This window comes from Pongo abelii, chromosome 7 (assembly GCF_028885655.2).
Source record: "Pongo abelii isolate AG06213 chromosome 7, NHGRI_mPonAbe1-v2.0_pri, whole genome shotgun sequence".
In the NCBI taxonomy this organism is placed as follows: Eukaryota; Metazoa; Chordata; class Mammalia; order Primates; family Hominidae; genus Pongo; species Pongo abelii.
The window spans coordinates 114,639,937-114,659,619 of NC_071992.2; the positions used below are offsets into that span (position 1 = coordinate 114,639,937).

General features: G+C 36.7%; 1 protein-coding gene across 2 annotated transcripts in view; it reads right to left on the reverse strand.

The window, feature by feature from the left end:
• The window catches only part of STK3 (serine/threonine kinase 3), a 355,868-nt gene that overhangs the window by 270,719 nt on the left and 65,466 nt on the right, over window positions 1-19,683 (reverse strand). For both annotated transcript variants that reach the window (XM_024250559.3, NM_001132197.1), the window contains 1 exon segment: window positions 8,181-8,295. In XM_024250559.3, the coding sequence (XP_024106327.1) occupies window positions 8,181-8,295 (115 nt within the window).

Below are 19,683 nucleotides of genomic sequence, written 5' to 3' on the forward strand. Positions count from 1 at the left end.
CATAGACACATATAAAACTTTTGTAAAAATCAGGGAACTAATGAAACATATTCTGGTATTTCACACATGCCAAGGTTACTAGTAAGCATACTTTTTATGGCTTGTCTTTGGTATATGACCATATTTGTTCAGCAATCCACATTATTAATACCGAATAGTAGCCATGCAAATTATAACTTATCCACAAAAATATAACACTGAATAAAGAGGTGGAGTAATTTTATATTCACAGGACAAGAAGCCAAAAAATTGGCTGTTTCAGCTCAACATTTATCAAAGGCTTGTAGGTGCCAAAAGCTATTCTAGGCACTTGGAATATTTCAAGATTAATATATTAAAACTCCTGCCCTTGAAGAGTTTACTCCTCAAGGAGAAAGGCAACTGCAACTACTCTTCTCCCAAACACTAAAAGCTGACTAATTAAATGTAACTCCCAAGTATAGAATACCATGGCTGGGTTATCTACAAAGAAGTTTCATCAAACTTAAAAGATAGTTTAAAATACTGTGGAAAAATCAGTTACTGAATGTGTATGATACTAGGACTTGAGCTGTGTTTGTGAGTCTGATCACAAAAATCAGAAATTTAAGTCACATACACTATTTTATAGAGCCCCAAATACTTAAAAACCAAAAGGACTCAATGAATACTAACAGTGATTTTTACTCATAATGTAACCAGAAGAGTCAGAGAAACTTTTATCACCCACTAGAATACAGGAGTTTTACCTTTTTCCTAATTCTAGTACCACTACCATTAATTACCACAATTCGTTACCAGCTCAAGTGCCAACTCTGTGATCTGGCCCATGTTGAGTAAGAATCAGCACTTAAATAGACAAAATCTCTACCCTTTACAACTCAGACTCAGTTACAATCACTGGAATATGTCTAATTAACCCACAACTTAATTCTATGCCTTCATCTTTTCCTACATGTTTCCCAAAGAAAAAGTATAGATCAGATTTTGAAGGTCCTTCTTTAATATCTATGCTGACAATCAGATAATTTGTTTTATGACTTTTAAAATATGTGAAGTACTCATATAACTATTAGCAAACTGTCAAGCAATAAAACAGATTTAAAAAAAGGCCAACAGAAACAACAAACAGCAAAGAATAGGCACAAAAAGAACATGAAACGGCCAATACAAATATGAAAAGATAGCCTACCTAATAGTCAAAATAAACATCATCATCACAGTAAAAACAGCATTTACTGTGCTTTATGTAAGAGTGAATATGCAATAAACACCCAATTAATTAATCAATGAATTACTAAATAGACAACAAACTACCTGAGAAAATAAGCAAATTTTCAAATAAGAGGTAACATTTTCAGCTGGGCCTTCATGGATGCAAATTCACTTGGCAAAGACTGAGGGTAGAGATAATACTAAAAGAAGGGTAGAGGATGAGGCAAGGGCATACATATAATCACCAAAATATGAAGCCAGTTCTTATTCTAGGAGCCAGTTCTCATTGTAACACTGAACTGGAAAGTACCTGATAAAACAGTGACAAGGTATGAAACTGTACAGGTAGAAAGGAGGTAATACATAAACTCTGTGTATACATCAGGCTAAAAAATTTGAACTTAAATGTTTTATTTAAAAGACATGTAACTTAATTGGACTTGCTCTTTCCTGTGCCTTTTATTTTCAATTTTCAAGGAAACATTTGTTCAAAAATAGACAATAGTCAATAAGTCAGAATCAAGAATGCTTTATCCCTAATAAGATTTCTTTGAAAGACAAGCACAATTCCACACACACAAAAAAATATGTTACTTAGGTGGTTCTCCAAGACTTACTACTCCTAAAACAAATTAAAAATTTAGAATCTATTGTCAACTCCCTAAATCATCACACAATTTTGTTTCTTCTCTATAATAAATGAAGCTCACTATATATAAATATGTACAAATAGAATATGCAAATTATACATAGACAAGATCCAAAAAGTTTCTAATAATGTAATCTAAGCTGTCCATTACTCTGAGAAAGCTTACTATTGATATGGTTGATATATGTAGTATATACACAATCAAATGAATTATAAAGTTAAGCTCTCACATCAGAACAGGATTATGCTGTCAGAACAACATCCATCTGGGTCCACTTGAGCACCAATCCAACCTTGTTCTCAACCTATATTTTATAGTTTTTATTAACAATTTAAAGATAAGCACAAAACAATTAATTTCAGTGATCGTGCTTTTATATCTTTTTTTAGATTTATAAAGGTTAAAGTTGTCAATAAAGTTTTACATCCACAGATCATACATGAATTCATTTAAGTGAATATAATAATAAGAAAAGTCAATTCAAGGGCTCTACCTGACATACCCAAATGACCAAGAGTAAAACGAGATGCAAGCAAATGAGTAAACCAGTATCTGAGATACTCACTCCAAGGAACAGGCCCCAAACACAAAGCATGAGTTTCAAGGACAAGATAAAACTCCTAAAAAGAGATTAAGAGAAATAACTGGGGTACTAGGCAAGAATGATACAAAATGTCAAACAGGATTATTAACTGGATTACAAAAAAGGTACGTGAATAGAAAATAAATAAGCAAACGACTAATTAGTAAAATCAAGGAACAGGGTCGGAGGAGTAACAATGGCAAAAACTGCTATGGTGAATAACAAAAATATATAAGATATAGCATTCTTAGATACTACCATTAGCCAACTAGAAAATATAACAGCAACAAAAGATCATCACATTAGCAGTAAAAATGACAAAGCTCCTAGAAGCAAATCAAATTTAAAATGTATACAATTTTCTTTTTTTTTTTGAGACGGAGTTTCACTCTGTCGCCTAGGCTGGACTGCAGTGGCGCAATCTCAGCTCATTGCAACCTCTGCCCCGCAGGTTCAAGCGATTCTCCTGCCTCAGCCTCCCGAGTAGCTGGGATTATAGGCACCCGCCAGCACACCCAGCTAATTTTTTTGTATTTTTAGTAGAGATGGGGTTTTGCCATGTTGGCCAGGCTGGTCTCGAACTCCTGACCTCAGGTGATCCACTTGCCTTGGCCTCCAAAAGTGTCAGGATTACAGGAGTGAGCCACCACATCCAGCCGAATGATTTTCAAGGAGATTTAAAAATGCATTTAAATACAAAAAAGAAGAACTGAACACAAAGATATTCTATGATCATGGATTGGAAAATATTAGTTAACACAAATTATGAGTTAAATGTAATTCCAATCACAAACCCAGCAAGACTTTTTGTGGAGCTTGACAACTTATTCTAAAACTTATATGAGGCCGGACATGGTGGCTCATGCCTGTAATCCCAACACTTTAGGTGACTGGGTGGATCACCTCACGTCAGGAGTTCAAGACCAGCCTGGCCAACGTGGTGAAACCCCATCTCTACCAAAAATATAAAAATTAGCTGGGTGTGGTGGCAGGTGCTTATAATCCCAGCTACTAGGGAGGCTGAGGCACAAGAATCACTTGAACCTGGGAGGCGGAAGTTGCAGTGAGCCAAGATCGCGCCATTGCACTCCAGCCTGGGCAACAAGAACGAAACTCTGTCTCAAAAAAAAATAAAAAATTAAATAAATAAATAAATAAATAAATAAAACTTATATGAGAGATCAAGGAAAACAAAGACAAGGGAATTGCATCCCAAACATCAAACATGCCACCATATAATTAAGAACAAATTTCTATTGCAGAAGCAGGCAAATAAATCTCTGCTAGAACAGACAGACCAAATATAGAGCCAAATATATACATAACCTTAGTAGGACAGGCTTATAAGCCAGTTAAAAAGGGATAGAAAATTGTGTTAGGACAATTAGATTTCCACACAGAAAAAAAAAAGTGCTGTATACCCCATCTCCTATCATATACAGAAATAAACTCCAGCTAGATTAAAGATATAGGTAAAAAACCAGCCTATTGCAAGATAAGAGTGATACCATTTTTAAGCAAAACCACCATAATGACAGGAGTTTGGCTCCAGCAGCAAGGTCTTTAAACAATGCCTGTAGCATAGATAACCCCTCATAAAGATGTTTATCTAACCTCTCCAGTGGTCACAAGTAGCAAGAAAGTCTGAAGTGTAACCAGCTGCGTATGTTTTACCAAAAAAGCTTGCTTTATAAAGGATATTTTGGGGAGGGGGGATGTGGGAATATACCACCTCTTGGCCACCCAAAACATTATTTCTGCTAGTAAGTCTGTAATAAATGTTTTTTTATAAGAAACTGGATTTGTCAGCATCTTTCTTCAGCTCTCAGCTCCCTTAGCCTTTGGGGGTAGCTTTGCATATGTTTGCTCATAGCAGAACAGAACTGCTAATAACAAAACTTGTACTATTTGAAAGAGTTCCACTTTTGGCAGTCATAAACTAGATAATTCAGACCACTCTCCTGCTGAAAGAACTAAAATGTCTGGAGAAAATATGTTTAAAAGTCTATGTTAAGGCTAATGAAGACACATGAGCAGTGTATTTTATCTGAAAACAAAATATTAGAAAAAAGAAAAAGAAAGAGGTGAGCCTAGTAATAAGGGCTGCTTTTCCCCAAGAGGCATCTATCAATTATGGAACAGAGGCCAAGAGGCTAATAAGCAGAGCAGACCTTTTGACTGACTTACAAGATGAGAAGGTCAAAGACTTGAAATCAAAACCTACCAAGAAACTGAGAAGCCCTATAATGCCAAAGGACCATATCCTAGATGTAAAGGAGGATCAACCCTCAAAAGTACAGTCATGTGTCACCTGACAAAATGGATATATTCTGAAAAAGACGTCATTAGGCAATTTCATCATTGTGTGAACATCTCAGAGTGTGTTTACACAAACCTAGATGGTATAGCCTATTGCTCCTAGGCTACAAACCTGTGTAGCATGTTACTGTACAGAATGCTGTAGGCAGCAGCAACACAATGGTAAGTATTCGTGTATCTAAACACATCTAAACATAGAAAAAGTACAGTAAATGTACGATACTATAATCTTATGGGACCACCATTCTACATGCAGTCCATCATTGATAGAAACATCATTATGTAGCACATAACTGTACTAAAGCCCAGATTCAAATTATCTCTAACCCCAATTGAATTAAAGTGATCCAGGATTACTAGTTCTAGCCACCAGATAGAAACAAAAACCTTAAGTAAAATACGTCAACATTCAGAAGCTCAAATAACCTCTATCACGTTTTATGCAATGTCTAGCACTCTATCAAAGATCACAAGGCATAGACAAAAACAATAAAAAATAAGAGAAACAATATAAAATGGAAAGAGACCCACAGGAGATTAACATTTAAAAGATTAGCAGACAGAATTAGACTATAATTAATATGTTCTAGGATATGAGCCTAGGCAGCAAAGTGAGACCCTATCTCTTCAAAAAATCAAAAAAATTAGCCAGGCATGGTGCCACATGACTGTGGTTCCAGCTACTCAGGAGGCTGAAGTGGGAAGATCACTTGAGCCCAGGAGACCGGGGCTATAGTGAGCCATGATCACACAACTGCACTACAGCCTGAGTGACACAGCAAGACCCTGTCTCAAAAATAAAAATAAATTATGTTCTGGGATATAAAATACAAGATTTCTGGATAATATCTTTAAAAGGCTAAAAGGAATCACTAACCTAGAATTCTTTACCCAGCAAATACACTGTTCAGAAGTGAAGTGAGGGTCAGGCATGGTGGCTCACATCAGTAATCCCAGCACTATGTGAAGCCAAGGCAGGAGAATTGCTTGAGACCAGGAGTTGAAGACCAGCCTGGGCAATATAGCCAGACCCCATCTCTACAAAACAAAATTGTTTTTAATTAGCCAGGCATGATGGCATGCTCCTGAAGTCCTAGTTACTCAGGAGGCTAAGGCTGGAGGATCGCTTGAGCCCAGGAGTTCAAGGTTGCAGTGAACTGTGATCACACCACTGCATTCTAGCCTGGGCAAAAGAGCGAGAACCTGTCTCAAAAAAAAGGAAAAAAGAAAACATGAAGTAAAATAACAACATTTTCACCAAAAAAAAAAAAAAAAAAAAAAAGACACTATCATCATACCCACCACACATAAGGAAATACAGATATTCTTCAGGCAACTGGGAAATACAGAAAGAAATAAAGAACAATAAAAAGCATAAATATATGAGTAAATATAAACATTTGCAATATAAAATAACAAGAATAACAATATAAAATAACAAGAATTTCTTGTGCTATTTAAAATGTATACAGAATTTAAAGAAACAAAGCAGATCACAAAAAAACAACAGACCATACAAGCTCTTAAAAACAAATTGCCATATTCTTAGGAAAAGATTGTTTCATCACCATGAAAACAATTACTAGAGTGAGTTTTACACCTGTTTAATCAAAGATGACTGTTAGACTCATCAAATTTTTGAAAGCCAGTCAGTAATAGTCGTGCTTCTGAAATTCAGACAATCAAGAGTATCACTCCAGTGAACAAAGGCCTACAACATCCAGATATTTTTTAAATGGGATGTTACATATCTTTATATTATTAACCTTAACAATAATGGTACTCTTTTTGGATAATAAATAAATGAAGAAAAATGTCCTTGCACTAGAAAAGAAAGATACAAATATTCTTGAGACTTAATAGGAGCTGTCATCAAGGCAACACTCAGAAACAATATACCCACAGCTCCTGATCAATCTCTTGTGCAGCTCTGAGTTCCTTTTCATATATGGAAATTAGACTCTTACCGTGCCATCCCAGAACCCAGAGTACCTGTTGTGTGAGAGTAACAACTATGTTATTCCAAGTGTACGACTCCCTAACATGCTCAGTGGACTGTGTCTTATAACAAAGAATATGAATAGATAAAATCTTTTCTTTGATAACTGACAAAGAGTTTTCTGAAGGTAATGATCTGATCCATACCTATCTTTAAGAACTATACTATGTCTTCACAGTTGTAATTATTGGCAACAAGAATTAAACTTCTTGGATCAAATACTTCGTATCTACTCAAAATTGTAACATTAACACTTAAAACTAAGAAAATAGAGATGTTTAACATTTTCCATTTCATATTCCTACTTGATAACTTTAAATACCAAATGCACTGAGTTTAGCCCTGAAATGATTTTAAAACAATTCTCTAACTGGGATATAATTACTTTCCACTGAAACATTGTTCTGCCACTCAAGAATCATCTGATTTACATAAATGCTAGTTAAGCACCATAGAAATTCTAAAATATATCATTAGGAATGTCACAGATCACTTAATCTACTCTGTCAAAACAGGGATTATTTCAACTTCTGTTTCACTTCCCTTAAAAGAAATCTTATTTACTTTCTTTTCTCTAACAGGGAAAAAAAAATTAGTAAAATAAACTTACAGTGTACTTCCCAAATCAAACTTTAAAATGATTCTGGTTAACCACAAATTGACTGAAGTATTTTTTCTGAATGTATTTTACTGAAACATGGCTGACAACATATAATAATGTTACTGCTACAGAATTACAAATTATTTCACTGATTACTCTTCCTATTCAAGAAAAAAAGGTCACCTTGGTCCATACAAATTGTCCAAATAAACTAGATGTATTACTAGCTTAAAGTAAACAATTTTGTAAATAGCACTTCTACTTAGAGTTAAAACATAACCATAAAAAGCTTTTATTAAACAATACATTTCACTAAGCTAAATTTATAGAAATATATATATTTCTATCAATTTCACACATCCTGACAATATTTGGGAAAAAAATACAAAACTGTTTTATATTTTTTTAATTCAGAAGTATATAATTTCTTTAAATATTACCAGCCATAAATTATAATACAGAAAATTTAAGATAAGTAAATACCATGAATATTATAAACTTTAAATAAAATTCTAGCCATAATTTATGAAACTCACATTATTAAACAACATACACGCACACTGATTCCAAATGAAGAAGAGAAGTACCATGGTAGTTTCTCTGTGACACACCAAAAATAATCCTAATAAATAAATTAAACAATCATATAATTCCTAAATTTGTCACAGAAAGATATGTGGCTGGTTCTCACACCTCCTACTAGATATCTTTACACCACTTAAAAACCTTTTCTTTTTTCATGCTATTATTTTCTGTGTAACAAAATACCAACTAGTCAGATTCTAAAATACGACTTTAGAAATGAGATTAGCAAAACAATTTTAAAATACTTACTGTCTTGTTTCGTAATCTAATTATGTCTGAGACAGAGCCAGCGCCACAGTACTCCATAACAATCCAGAGGTCTGTATTCTTAAAATAACTGCCATAGTACTTTACAACATATGGGCTAAAGGAAAATACATAAACAATTAAATTTAGTTAATTCCCAAAAAAATTTTTTTCTTAATCCCAATACAAAGTATTTTCAACATTTCATAATGTTCCAATAAGTTAAATAAGTAAATTTCTATTGCACATCAAATTCTCAGTATCTGGAGTTCACCAACTATGCATAATTAGGCTTTACTTCATGGATGAAATTTAACAGGATTACAAACCAGAAGAGGCCCAAATGTTTTGAGTGATTCTGAAGAAAATAAGACTTCATTTTGGCAAAGAACTTACTATTTAACATGAGGAACAAATGAAAATTTTTCCCTTTGACTAAAGCATTTTAAATATGTCTTCTAAAGGATTTTGCATTCAGTCAAATAGTAATCAACTCTAAAATAATCTATATTTCAATGAGGCCAAAAAAGTTATTTTAAATTTTCTTTCATTCTGGCTTTTGAAAATTCTAGAGAAAAAAATTATAAATTTTTCTGCTTAAATTTATAGACTTAAAATATTAGCAATTTAATTTCTAAACTGAGGTCTTACGTCTTCCAGAGCAGAATAAACTATGTTTATAGCCAAGCTGTCTTTAGGAAGATTTAGAAAGGGACAAATGACCATCAGCAATAATGTATATTATGGATAAACTATATATACTGATGTATGAGAAATCGTACCTATCTCAAAGAGGCAGAATACCATATTCAAAAAATGCATAGAGATAGAAAATACAGGACAGCAGAAACTAAATAGAACACAACTTTAATGCTACAAGAGCTCAAATGAGGAAATAACATTGGAATCATCCAAAGAGAACTTTGTGGAAGGGAGTGGGATTTGAATGAGATTTTGAAAGAAAAGTTTAAACTCCACAATGTAGATGGAGAAGAGGGATAAGAAAATTCTAGAAAAGAGAAAGGCCATGAATAAAGGTACACAAATAGAAAGTGAAAAACCAAGTATGGCATGTAAGAGGACAACTTGTTCAAATAAATACTTCTGTCTAGTAGTAGCTACAATCAAAAACAGTAGCTATTTTGCTGGGCACCAACATAAGATAAATAAGGCAGAAAAACAAATAAGCAAAAAAAAAAAAAATATTGGAAGTACAATAAAAGAATAAGTAGGCACTCTACCAATTGTGGAGGTTAAGAGAAGACTATCAGGGAAGACTTCTCAGTACAGCCTTTAAAATTGTAGCTAAGCTCTAACATTGAGGCAGTAATAAACAGTCTACCATCCAAAAAAAAAAAATACCCAGGACCAGATGGACTTAGGGCCGAATTCTAGCAGATGTACAAAGAGCTGGTACCATTCCTGATGAAACTATTTCAAAAAATTGAGGAGAAGGAAATGCTCCCTAACTCATCCTATGAAGCCAGCATCATTCTGATAACAAAACCTGGCAGAGATACAACAAAAAAAGAAAACTTTAGGCCAATATCCTTGATGAACATTGATGCAAAAGTCATCAACAAAACATTAGCAAACCAAATCCAGTGGCACATAAAAAACGTAACCCACCACAGTCAAGTAGGCTTTCTCTTTGGGATGCAAGATTGGTTCAACATACACAAATCAATAAATGTGATTCATCACATAAACAGAACTAAAGACAAAAACCACATGATTATCTCAATAGATACAGAAAAGGCTTTCGATAAAATCAGACGTCCATTCATGTTAAAAACTCTCAACAAACTAGGTATTGAAGGAACATACCTCAAAATAATAAGAGCCATATATGAAAAACCCACAGCCAACAATCATACTGAATGGGCATAAGCTGGAAGCATTCCCCTTGAAAAGCGGCATTAAGACAAGGATGCATTCTCTCACCATTCCTGTTTAACATAGTATTGGAAGTCCTGGCAAGGGCAATCAGGCAAGAGAAAGAAATAAAGGTCATCCAAATAGGAAGAGAGGAAGTCAAACTATCCCTGTTTGCCAATGACATGATCCTATATCTAGAAAACCCCACAGCCTCAGCCCAAAAGCTTCTTAGGCTGATAAACAACTACAGCAAAGTCTCAGGATACAAAAGCAAATGTGCAAAAATCACTAGCATTCCTATACACCAACAACAGTCAAGCCGAGACCCAAATCGGGAACTAACTCCCATTCACAACTATTACAAAAAGAATAAACTAATAGGAAGACAGCAAACTAGGGAGGTGAAAGATCTCCACAAGGAGAACTAGGAAACACTGCTCAAAGAAATCAGAGATGACATAAAGAAATGGGAAAACATTCCATGCTCAGGGACAGAAACAATCAATATCATTAAAATGAGGCTGGGCACGGTGGCTCACGCCTGTAAACCCAGCACTCTGAGAGGATCACTTGAGGTCAGGAGTTTGAGATCAGCCTGGCCAACATGGTGAAACCCCCGTCTCTACTAAAAATACAAAATTAGCTGGGCATGGTGGCACGTGCCTGTAATCCCAGTTACTTAGGAGGGTGAGGCAGGAAAATCACTTGAATTCAGGAGGCAGAGGTTGCAGTGAGCTGAGATTGTGCCACTGCACTCCAGCCTGGGCAAAAGAGCAAGACTCCATCTCAAAAAAAAATAAAAAATAAAAAAATAATACACACACACACACACACACACACACATCATTAAAATGGCCATACTGCCCAAAGTAATTTATAGATTCAATGCTATTCTTATTAAAACTACTATTTGAGATTCGGCACAGAACTAGAAAAAACTATTTTGAAATTCATATGAAACCAAAAAAGAGCCCAAATAGCCAAGGCAATCCTAAGCAAAAAGAACAAAGCTGGAGGCATCACACTACCCGACTTCAAAATATACTACAGGGCTACAGTAACCAAAACAGCATGGTTATGATACAAAAAAAGACATACAAACAAATGAAACAGAATAAAGAACTCAGAAATAAGACCACACAACTACAACTACATGATCTTTGACAAACCTGACAATAACAGGCAATGGAAAGGAAAAAGGATTCCCCATTCAATAAATGGTGCTGGGATAACTGGCTAGCCACATGCAGAAGATTGAAACTGGACCCCTCCCTTATATCATGTTCAAAAATTTAACTCAAGATGGATTAAAGGCCTAAATGTAAAACCCAAAAATATAAAAACTCTGGAAGACAACCTAGGCAATACCATTCAGGACATAGGCAAAGATTTCACGACAAAGACACCAAAAGCAATCACAACAAAAGCAAAAACTGGCAAATGGGATCTAGTAAAATCAAAGAGCTTCTGTACAGCAAAAGAAACTATCAAGAGAGTAAACAGATAACTTACAGAGTGAGAGAACATTTTTGAACAAACTATGCATCCAATAAAGGTCTAATATCCAGCAGCTATAAGGAACTTAAACAGATCTACAAGAAAAAAAAAAAACAACCCCATTAAAAAATGGTCAAAGGACATGAACAGATACTTTTCAAAAGAAGACCTACATGTGGCCAACAAGAATATGAAAAAAAGTTCAACATCACTGATCATTACAGAAATGCAAATCAAAACCACAATGAGATACCATGTTACACCAGTCAGAATGACTATTATTAAAAAGTCAAAAAAAAAAAAAAAACAGATGCTGGCAAGGTTGTGGAGAAAAAGGAATGCTTATATACTGTTGGTGGGAGTGTAAATTAGTTCAACCATTGTGGAAGATAGTGTGGCAATTCCTCAAAGACCTAGAGACAGAAATACCATTAAATCTAGCAATCCCATTACTGGATATATACCCAAAGGAATATAAATTGTTCTATTATAAAGATACATGCATGCTTATGTTCATTGTAACTAGCACTCTTCACAATAGCAAAGACATGTCATCAACCTAAATGCCCATCAATGATAGACTGGATAATGAAAATGTGGTACATATATACCATGGAATACTATGCAGCCACAAAAAAGAACAAAGTCATGTCCTTTGCAGAGACATGGATGGAGCTGGAGGCTATTGTCCTTAGCAAACTAACACAGGAACAGAAAACCAAATACTACATGTTCTTACTTATAACTGGGAGCTAAATGATGAGGACACATGGACACACAGAGTGAACAACACACACTGGGGCCTATCAGAAGGTGGAAGGTGGAGAAGGGAGAGGATCAGGAAAAATAACTAATGGGTACTAGGCTTAATACCTGGGTGATAAAATAATCTGCACAACAAACCCCCATGACGCAAGTTTACCCATGTAACAAACCTGCACATGTACCTCTGAACTTAAAAGTTAAAAATAAATAAATAAATAATAAAAATATCAGTCATCTAAAAAACAAAAGTTTAAAATTTTCCTGTTATAATTAAATTTTATATTAAAAACAAAGGCAATAAATACAAAAAAATTAACTATGTCTTGAAGTCAAAGGTAGGACAGAGTGGTTGGAGCTGAAGGGCCTGAATTCAAACCTGTTTTATCCCCACTGCTACTCCGTTACCTCTTGCACAGACTTGCTCCCCACTGGTCTCCTTGTCTTAGTTTTCTCCCCTGTTCTAATCTATGCTACATACAGTTGACAAGGTATCTTACTTTAAAGTGAAAGTAAAACAAGCTGATCATACTGCTCTCCTAGTTAAACAAAAATACTCCAACAGCTCTCCATTACCCAAAGGAAAAGGTCTTACCTGCTTCATATCGCATACAAGTTATTTCAGAGTCTACCTTGTTACCTGTATCTCTGATTACTCTCCATCTCATACCTTAAATTTCCAGACACACTCAGCTTTGCTAGGTCTTGGGAATTGAAAGTATGTATTTGGAGTTCATAAATGTTCACTGAACCATTTAAGAAAAGTGCTTGTTTACAAACAAATGAAACTAAATACAGACTTAGAACTGCAACATATGGGAAACATAAAAAAAAACTTCTTTACATTTACTCCTTTGAGGTATGGCACCTATGTGGAAACTTTTATAGGGAGTAGTGTTCCTACACCTGGCTGTGCATCACAGCCACCTGTGACCCAAGCCCACACTCCTTTGAGGTTCTGATTCAGTAGGTTTTTAAAAGCTCTACTGGTGACTCTGACATAGACCCAGAGTTAAGCTTCACTCCACCAGTGAATAGACTGTATATCCTTCAGGAAAAAAAAAAAAAAAAAAAAAAAAAACCAACTCTTTCTCTTTCTCTCTTTTTTTTTTTTTTTCTGAGGCAGAATCTCGTTCTGCCACCTAGGCTGGAGTGCAGTGGCACCATCTCGGCTCACAGTAATGTCTGCCTCCTGGGTTCAAGTGATTCTCGTGCCTCAACCTCCCAAGTAGCTGGGATTACAGGCCTGTGTCACCACACCCAGCTAATTTTTGTAGTTTTGGTAGAGATGGGGTTTTGCCATGTTGGCCAGGCTTGTCTTGAACTCCTGGCCTCATGTGTTCCGCCTGCCTCGGCCTCCAAATGTGCTGAGACTATAGGTGTGAACCACCATGCCTGCCAAAAAAAAACTCTTTAAATATGAATTTTCTCATTCAAAATTTTGAAAAGTGTTAAGTAACAATGAATTGAAGATTATGTTCACTGAAAAGCATACAAAAAAATGTACATTTTTCTTGCCATACACACTAATCAGCAATGCTAAGGGTAGAAGTGACAACTCATGAAAATTAGGAATTCTAACCTAGGCAGCTACCTGAAAACACAGCCCTATCTCTCCGTAAGAGTAAGTCAAGAGAAAACTTTGGCAAAAGGTAAAATTCTCTTCAAAAAAATAATTCATGGCCCATCTAACACCCATGTAAGTAGATGGATCCAAGTCTAACACCTCTATAACATAAAACATGGCCTCACTAACTTTAACCCAGCAAAGTATTTAAGCAACTAGAACTAAACAGCCACATGCATTCACTGACCCTCTACTTGGGCCAGGCATTTGACCAGATGTTCCGTATGCACTAGTGAAACACACATTCACAATTTGGACCCTCATGCAGAATACACTAGCACGAATATACATGAATTAAGGAAGTAAACTCACAAATAAATATGATTACTAACCATGGCAAGAAAAGAAGAAAGGGTGCTATAAGATAAACTTGCTGTGACTTTATTTTGTATTCACCATTTCTGCAAATAAAATTGTTCCTAGTTCATATGAAGGAATGGAATGCATTCAAATTCCATGGTAGCCTCTGAGACTTGGAAGGCACTGGAGTATGTGAAAAACCTTTGAAAGTAGATAAGTGAGCTTTAACAATACAATGTCCTTTCTCCACTGAACCGTTGTGAATTACAAAATCCACAGATTGGAAAAGAAAGAAATGCTTAAACTCCAGAGTTCACATGTATACAGTGATACTTTCTGATACTTTCTATGTCAGCACCTTTTATACTGTAAAGCACTTATTACATCCTGCAAGGACTTTGTCATTGACTTTTATCTGCCTCCCCCAGAAGAATAAAAGCTCCATAAAGATAGGTACCAATCTGTCTTGCTTTCCATTTTATCCTCAGTAGCTCTCTTCTCCTACATACAAACTAAAGAAGCAGGCTGGGCATGGTGGCTCATGCCTGTAATCCCAGCACTTTGGGAGGCTGAGGCAGGCGAATCACAAGGTCAAGAGATCGAGACCATCCTGGCCAACATGGTGAAACCCTGTCTCTACTAAAAACACAAAAAAAAATTAGCTGGGCATGGTGGCAGGGGCCTATAATCCCAGCTACTCAGGAGGCTGGGGCAGGAGAATCGCTTGAACCCGGGAGGCAGAGGTTGCAGAGAGCCGAGATGGTGCCACTGCACTCCAGCCTGGCGAAAGATTGAGGCTCCGTCTCAAAAAAAAAAAAAGAAAAATTAAAATTAAAAAATAAAGAAAGAAAGAAAAGAACCAATGAATAAATAAATCACACAAAAAAACTAAGACAGGACCTAATTTAGGACTCTCCAAGCGAATAACATTTAAGCTAAGATGCAAAACTTAACGAGAAGTTAGCCAGATAACTAAGCACTAAGAACTGCCCTGCAAAGGCCCTGAAAGACAGAACAAATCACGGTCAAAGAATTGAAAGATTAGCGGGCCTAGGAAAAAGTGAGTAAAGCATACAGTAGAACATAATGGAGTTGCATATGTAGGCAGAAGCCTGACCATGAAGGGCCTCAAAACCAAGGTAAAGAGACTGGGCTTTATTTGAAATACAGAAAAAAAATCAGTGAAGAATTTTAAGCAGAGGAATAACATGATGTAAAGTTTCTGTGGTTGCTGAATGAAAGCTAGATTGTAGGGAAGCAAATGTGAATATAGAGAGACCAATTAAAAAGTAGTGTTAGTCCACGCAGAGATTATAGTAAGCATATCTTTTTATTTTCTGTATTCTTGACGCTTTGATATCTGGGACCTTGCTAAAACTAAAGCGACTGCCCCTCTCAGGGTTAGGTAATTCCTAGAGACAGCAAACTAACTCCCATGGAAGGATGTCTTTCATATGCACAACCTATCTAGAGCCCAAACCTCCAACCACCTCTATGATTACACTCTAGGGTCAACTTTTCCCCTGCCCAAATTGCCCCAGGGCCAGGTACCAGACAACCAGAGAAAGCCCTATGCCCCAGAACCCACTCAAAATACTCAAAGTAGCCAATCCTAAACCTGTTTTACCCTATCTCACCTGTCCCTTCCCACAGAAACGACATAAACATTCTTGCCCACTTTTTCCCCCTCACTTTCTCTGCCTCCTAACTGACTCTGGTAGTTCCCTGTGGAGCCCCCTGTGACACAGTACACCTCCTTCTCTTGGGAGCTGTATATATAACAATATATCTTTTCCATAGCAATAGTCTCTTGATCTGTTGGCCTCATGATATGTGAGTAATAATAAAGCATACTTTTTTTTTTTTTTTGAGACGGAGTCTCGCTCTGTCACCCAGGCTGGAGTGCATTGGCGTGATCTCGGCTCACTGCAACCTCTGCCTCCCGGGTTCAAGCGATTCTCCTGCCTCAGCCTCCTGAGTAGCTGGGATTACAGGCACCCGCCACCATGACTGGCTAATTTTTGTATTTAGTAGAGATGGGGTTTCACCAGGTCAGGAGTTCGAGACCAGCCTGACCAACATGGTGAAACCCCGTCTCTACTAAAGATATAAAAAATTAGCCGGGCCTGGTGGCACGCGCCTGTAATCCCAGCTACTCAGGAGGCTGAGGCAGGAGAATCTCTGGAACCCGGGAGGCAGAGGTTGCAGTGAGCCGAGGTCGTGCCATTGCACTCCAGCCTGGGCGACAGGGCAAGACTCCATCTCAAAAAAAAAAAAAAAGCCTACCAATAGGCTCAGACAGTTCAAGACCTGAGACTTCTAAACTCAAGTCTATTTCCACTAACATAGATACGCATTCAAATTCACATTTATTTATCTTTTTTTTTAAGTAATTCAAACAACAAACATTCACTGAACAAGCCTACTAGCAGACACTAGGGAGAAAAATGGAAAAACATTAGACTAGTGACAAAGAAGAAAGGGCAGTCCAGGCAATGGGGAACCCCTGAAGAAATTTATATAAAGAAATAATACAATCAAACTAGCATTTAAATATTATCCTGAGCAGGATTGTCAAGGATCAAACATGATGTTGTTCATTCTAGCCAGCAAGTTAACTAACTAAAATTATTTAGATGTTCTAACGTCTGTTTTTAAACCAGCATGTTGATTATTAAAGGTTAGGGAAGCGGGGAGAGAGTTTCACTCAAAACACTGTAACACTCTAGTGTTATATACAGGCAAATCTATGAGATATTGCAGGTTTGCTTCCAGACCACCTCGATAAAGCAAATATCACAATACAGTGAGTCACACAAATTTTTGTTTTCCAGAAAGAAACCTTGGATCAGGCAGGTTCATAGCTGAATTTTGCTAAACATATAAAGAAGAGCTGGTATCAATCCTACTGAAACTGTTCCAAGAAAGCTGAGGAAGAGAGACTTCTCCCTAACTCATTCTACAAGGCCAGCATCATTCTGATACCAAAATGTGGCAGAGACAAAATGAAAAAGAAAACTTCAGACCAATATCTCTGATGAACACAAATGCAAAAATTCTCAATAAAAGACTTGCAGACCAAATGCAGCAGTACATCAAAAAACTAATCTACCACGATCAAGTAGGCTTTATTGCTGGGATGTAAGGTTGTTTCAATATACACAAATGAATAAATGTGATTTGCCACATAAACAGAGGAGATTTTGCAAAATTCTTGAGGGTCCTAAGATTTTTGGAATGGGCAATGAGCACTGGCTTCAACTTAAAGTCATGAGAGGCATTAGCCCCTAACAAGAGTCAGCTTGTCCTTCGAAACTAAGCAGTGACTTCTCTCTAGCTAGGAAAGTCCTAGATGGCATCTCCTTCCAGTAGAAAGCTGTTTCGTCTACATTGAAAATCTGTTGCTTAATGTAGCCACCTTCATCAATTATCTCAGCTACATCTTCTGGATAACTTGCTGCAGCTTCTATTTCAGCACTTGCTGCTTCATCTTGCACTTTTATGTTATGGAGACAGCTTCTTTGTTTAAGCCTCATGAACCAACCTCTGCTAGCTTCAAACTGTTGCTTTCTCACGTCTCTCAACCTTCATAGAATTGAAGACAGTAAGGGCACTGCTCGAGATTAGGCTGTGGCTTAAGAGGATGCTGTAGCTGGTTTGAACTTCTATCCAGACCACTCAAACTGTCTCCATATCAGCAATGAGGCTCTTCCACTTTCTTTCCACTCATGTGCTCACTGGAGTAGCACTTCTAATTTCCTTCAACAACCTGTCCTTTGCATTCAAGCTTGGCTAGCTGTTTGGCATAAGAACCCTAGCTTTCAGCTTATTTCGGCTTTCAACCTGTCTTCCTCACTAAGCTAAATCATTTCTAATTTTTTATTTAAAGTGAGAATTATGTGACTCTCCCTTTCACTTGAACCCTTACGGACCATTGTAGAATTACTAATTGGCCTAATTTCAATATTGTGTCTCAAGGAATAGGAAAGCCTGAGGAAAGGAAGGGAGATGGGGCCCACGGCCTAGCAGTGGTACAGTCAGAACACACACAACATTTATCAATTTAGTTCACCATCTTACAAAGGTGCAGTTCGTGGCACCTCAAAACAATTACAACAGTAACATCAAAGATCACTGATCACAGATCACCATAACAGATATAATAATAATGAGAACGTCTGAAATATGGGAAGAATTACCAAAACATGACATAGAGACATGAAGCAAGCACAAACTATTGGAAAAATGGTGCTGACAGACTTGATTTGCTCAGTACAAGTTGCCACAAACCTTCAATTAAAAAAAAAAAAAAATGCAGCATCTGCAAAGTGAAGAAGTACAACAGAGTAAGGTATACCTGCATATAAATTTTAAGCAATGCAGAAAGTTTTAATTCAGCCATATGCCTAAGAATTTTGACTAAGCCAGTATATGGACTTTCAGGTTGTATCGGAACCCAGCAATTCTATACACAGTCATCCCTCAGTATCCATGGCGAACTGGTTCCAGGAACCCCACAGATACCAAAATCCATGAATGCACAAGTTCCTTATATTAAATGGCACAGTATTTGCATATAACTACATACATCCTCCAGTATACTTTAAATCATGTCTAGATTACTTATTACACCTAATACGATGTAAATGCTATGCAAATAATTGTTATACTGCATTGGTTTGTTTTTTTATTGTTTTTTTCTATTGCTTTTTTTCTCCCAGTATTTCCAATATGCAGTTAGCTGAATCCGTGGATGCAGAACAAGCGGGATACAGAGGGCTAACTGTAGTTTTGTTACATTTTTTATTTTCATTTTTTAAGAGACAGGGTATCACTCTGTCACCCATGCTAGACTGCAGTGGCACAATCATAGCTCCCTGTAGCTTCAAACTCTTGGGCTCAAGTGATCCTTCCACCTCAGCTTCCCAAGTAGCCGCAACTATAAGCATGCACACACCCGGACTAATTTTTTTTATTTTTTGTACAGACAGGATCTCACTATGTTGTCCAGGCTGCTCTCAAATTCCTGGCTTCAAGTGATCCTCCTGCTTTGGCCTCCCAAAGCACTGGAATTACAGGCGTAAGCCACTGTGCCTGGCTAGTTTTGTCTCTTTTAAATAGGAGTAAGCAGCTATGTCTTTGAAAATTTCACTGGGTGGAAGAACCAGGAAAACACATAGGAAATTACAGACTACACCAGGAAGCAGAGGTGAAATATGATGCCTTAATAACTAGCATGCCAATCATGAGCCACATTCTATGCCTTTCTCTTATGCATCTTCTCTCCATTTCATCCTCCTGTCTCATTAATTTTTCCCTTCCCCTATTTAACGCCTTCAATCCAATAAAATGACATATCTTGTTCTCGTTTTCTTTTTTTTTGAGGGGGTGGGGGCTTCTGGGCTTCCTCTCATCTCATACCTAATGATCACATCCTTTCCA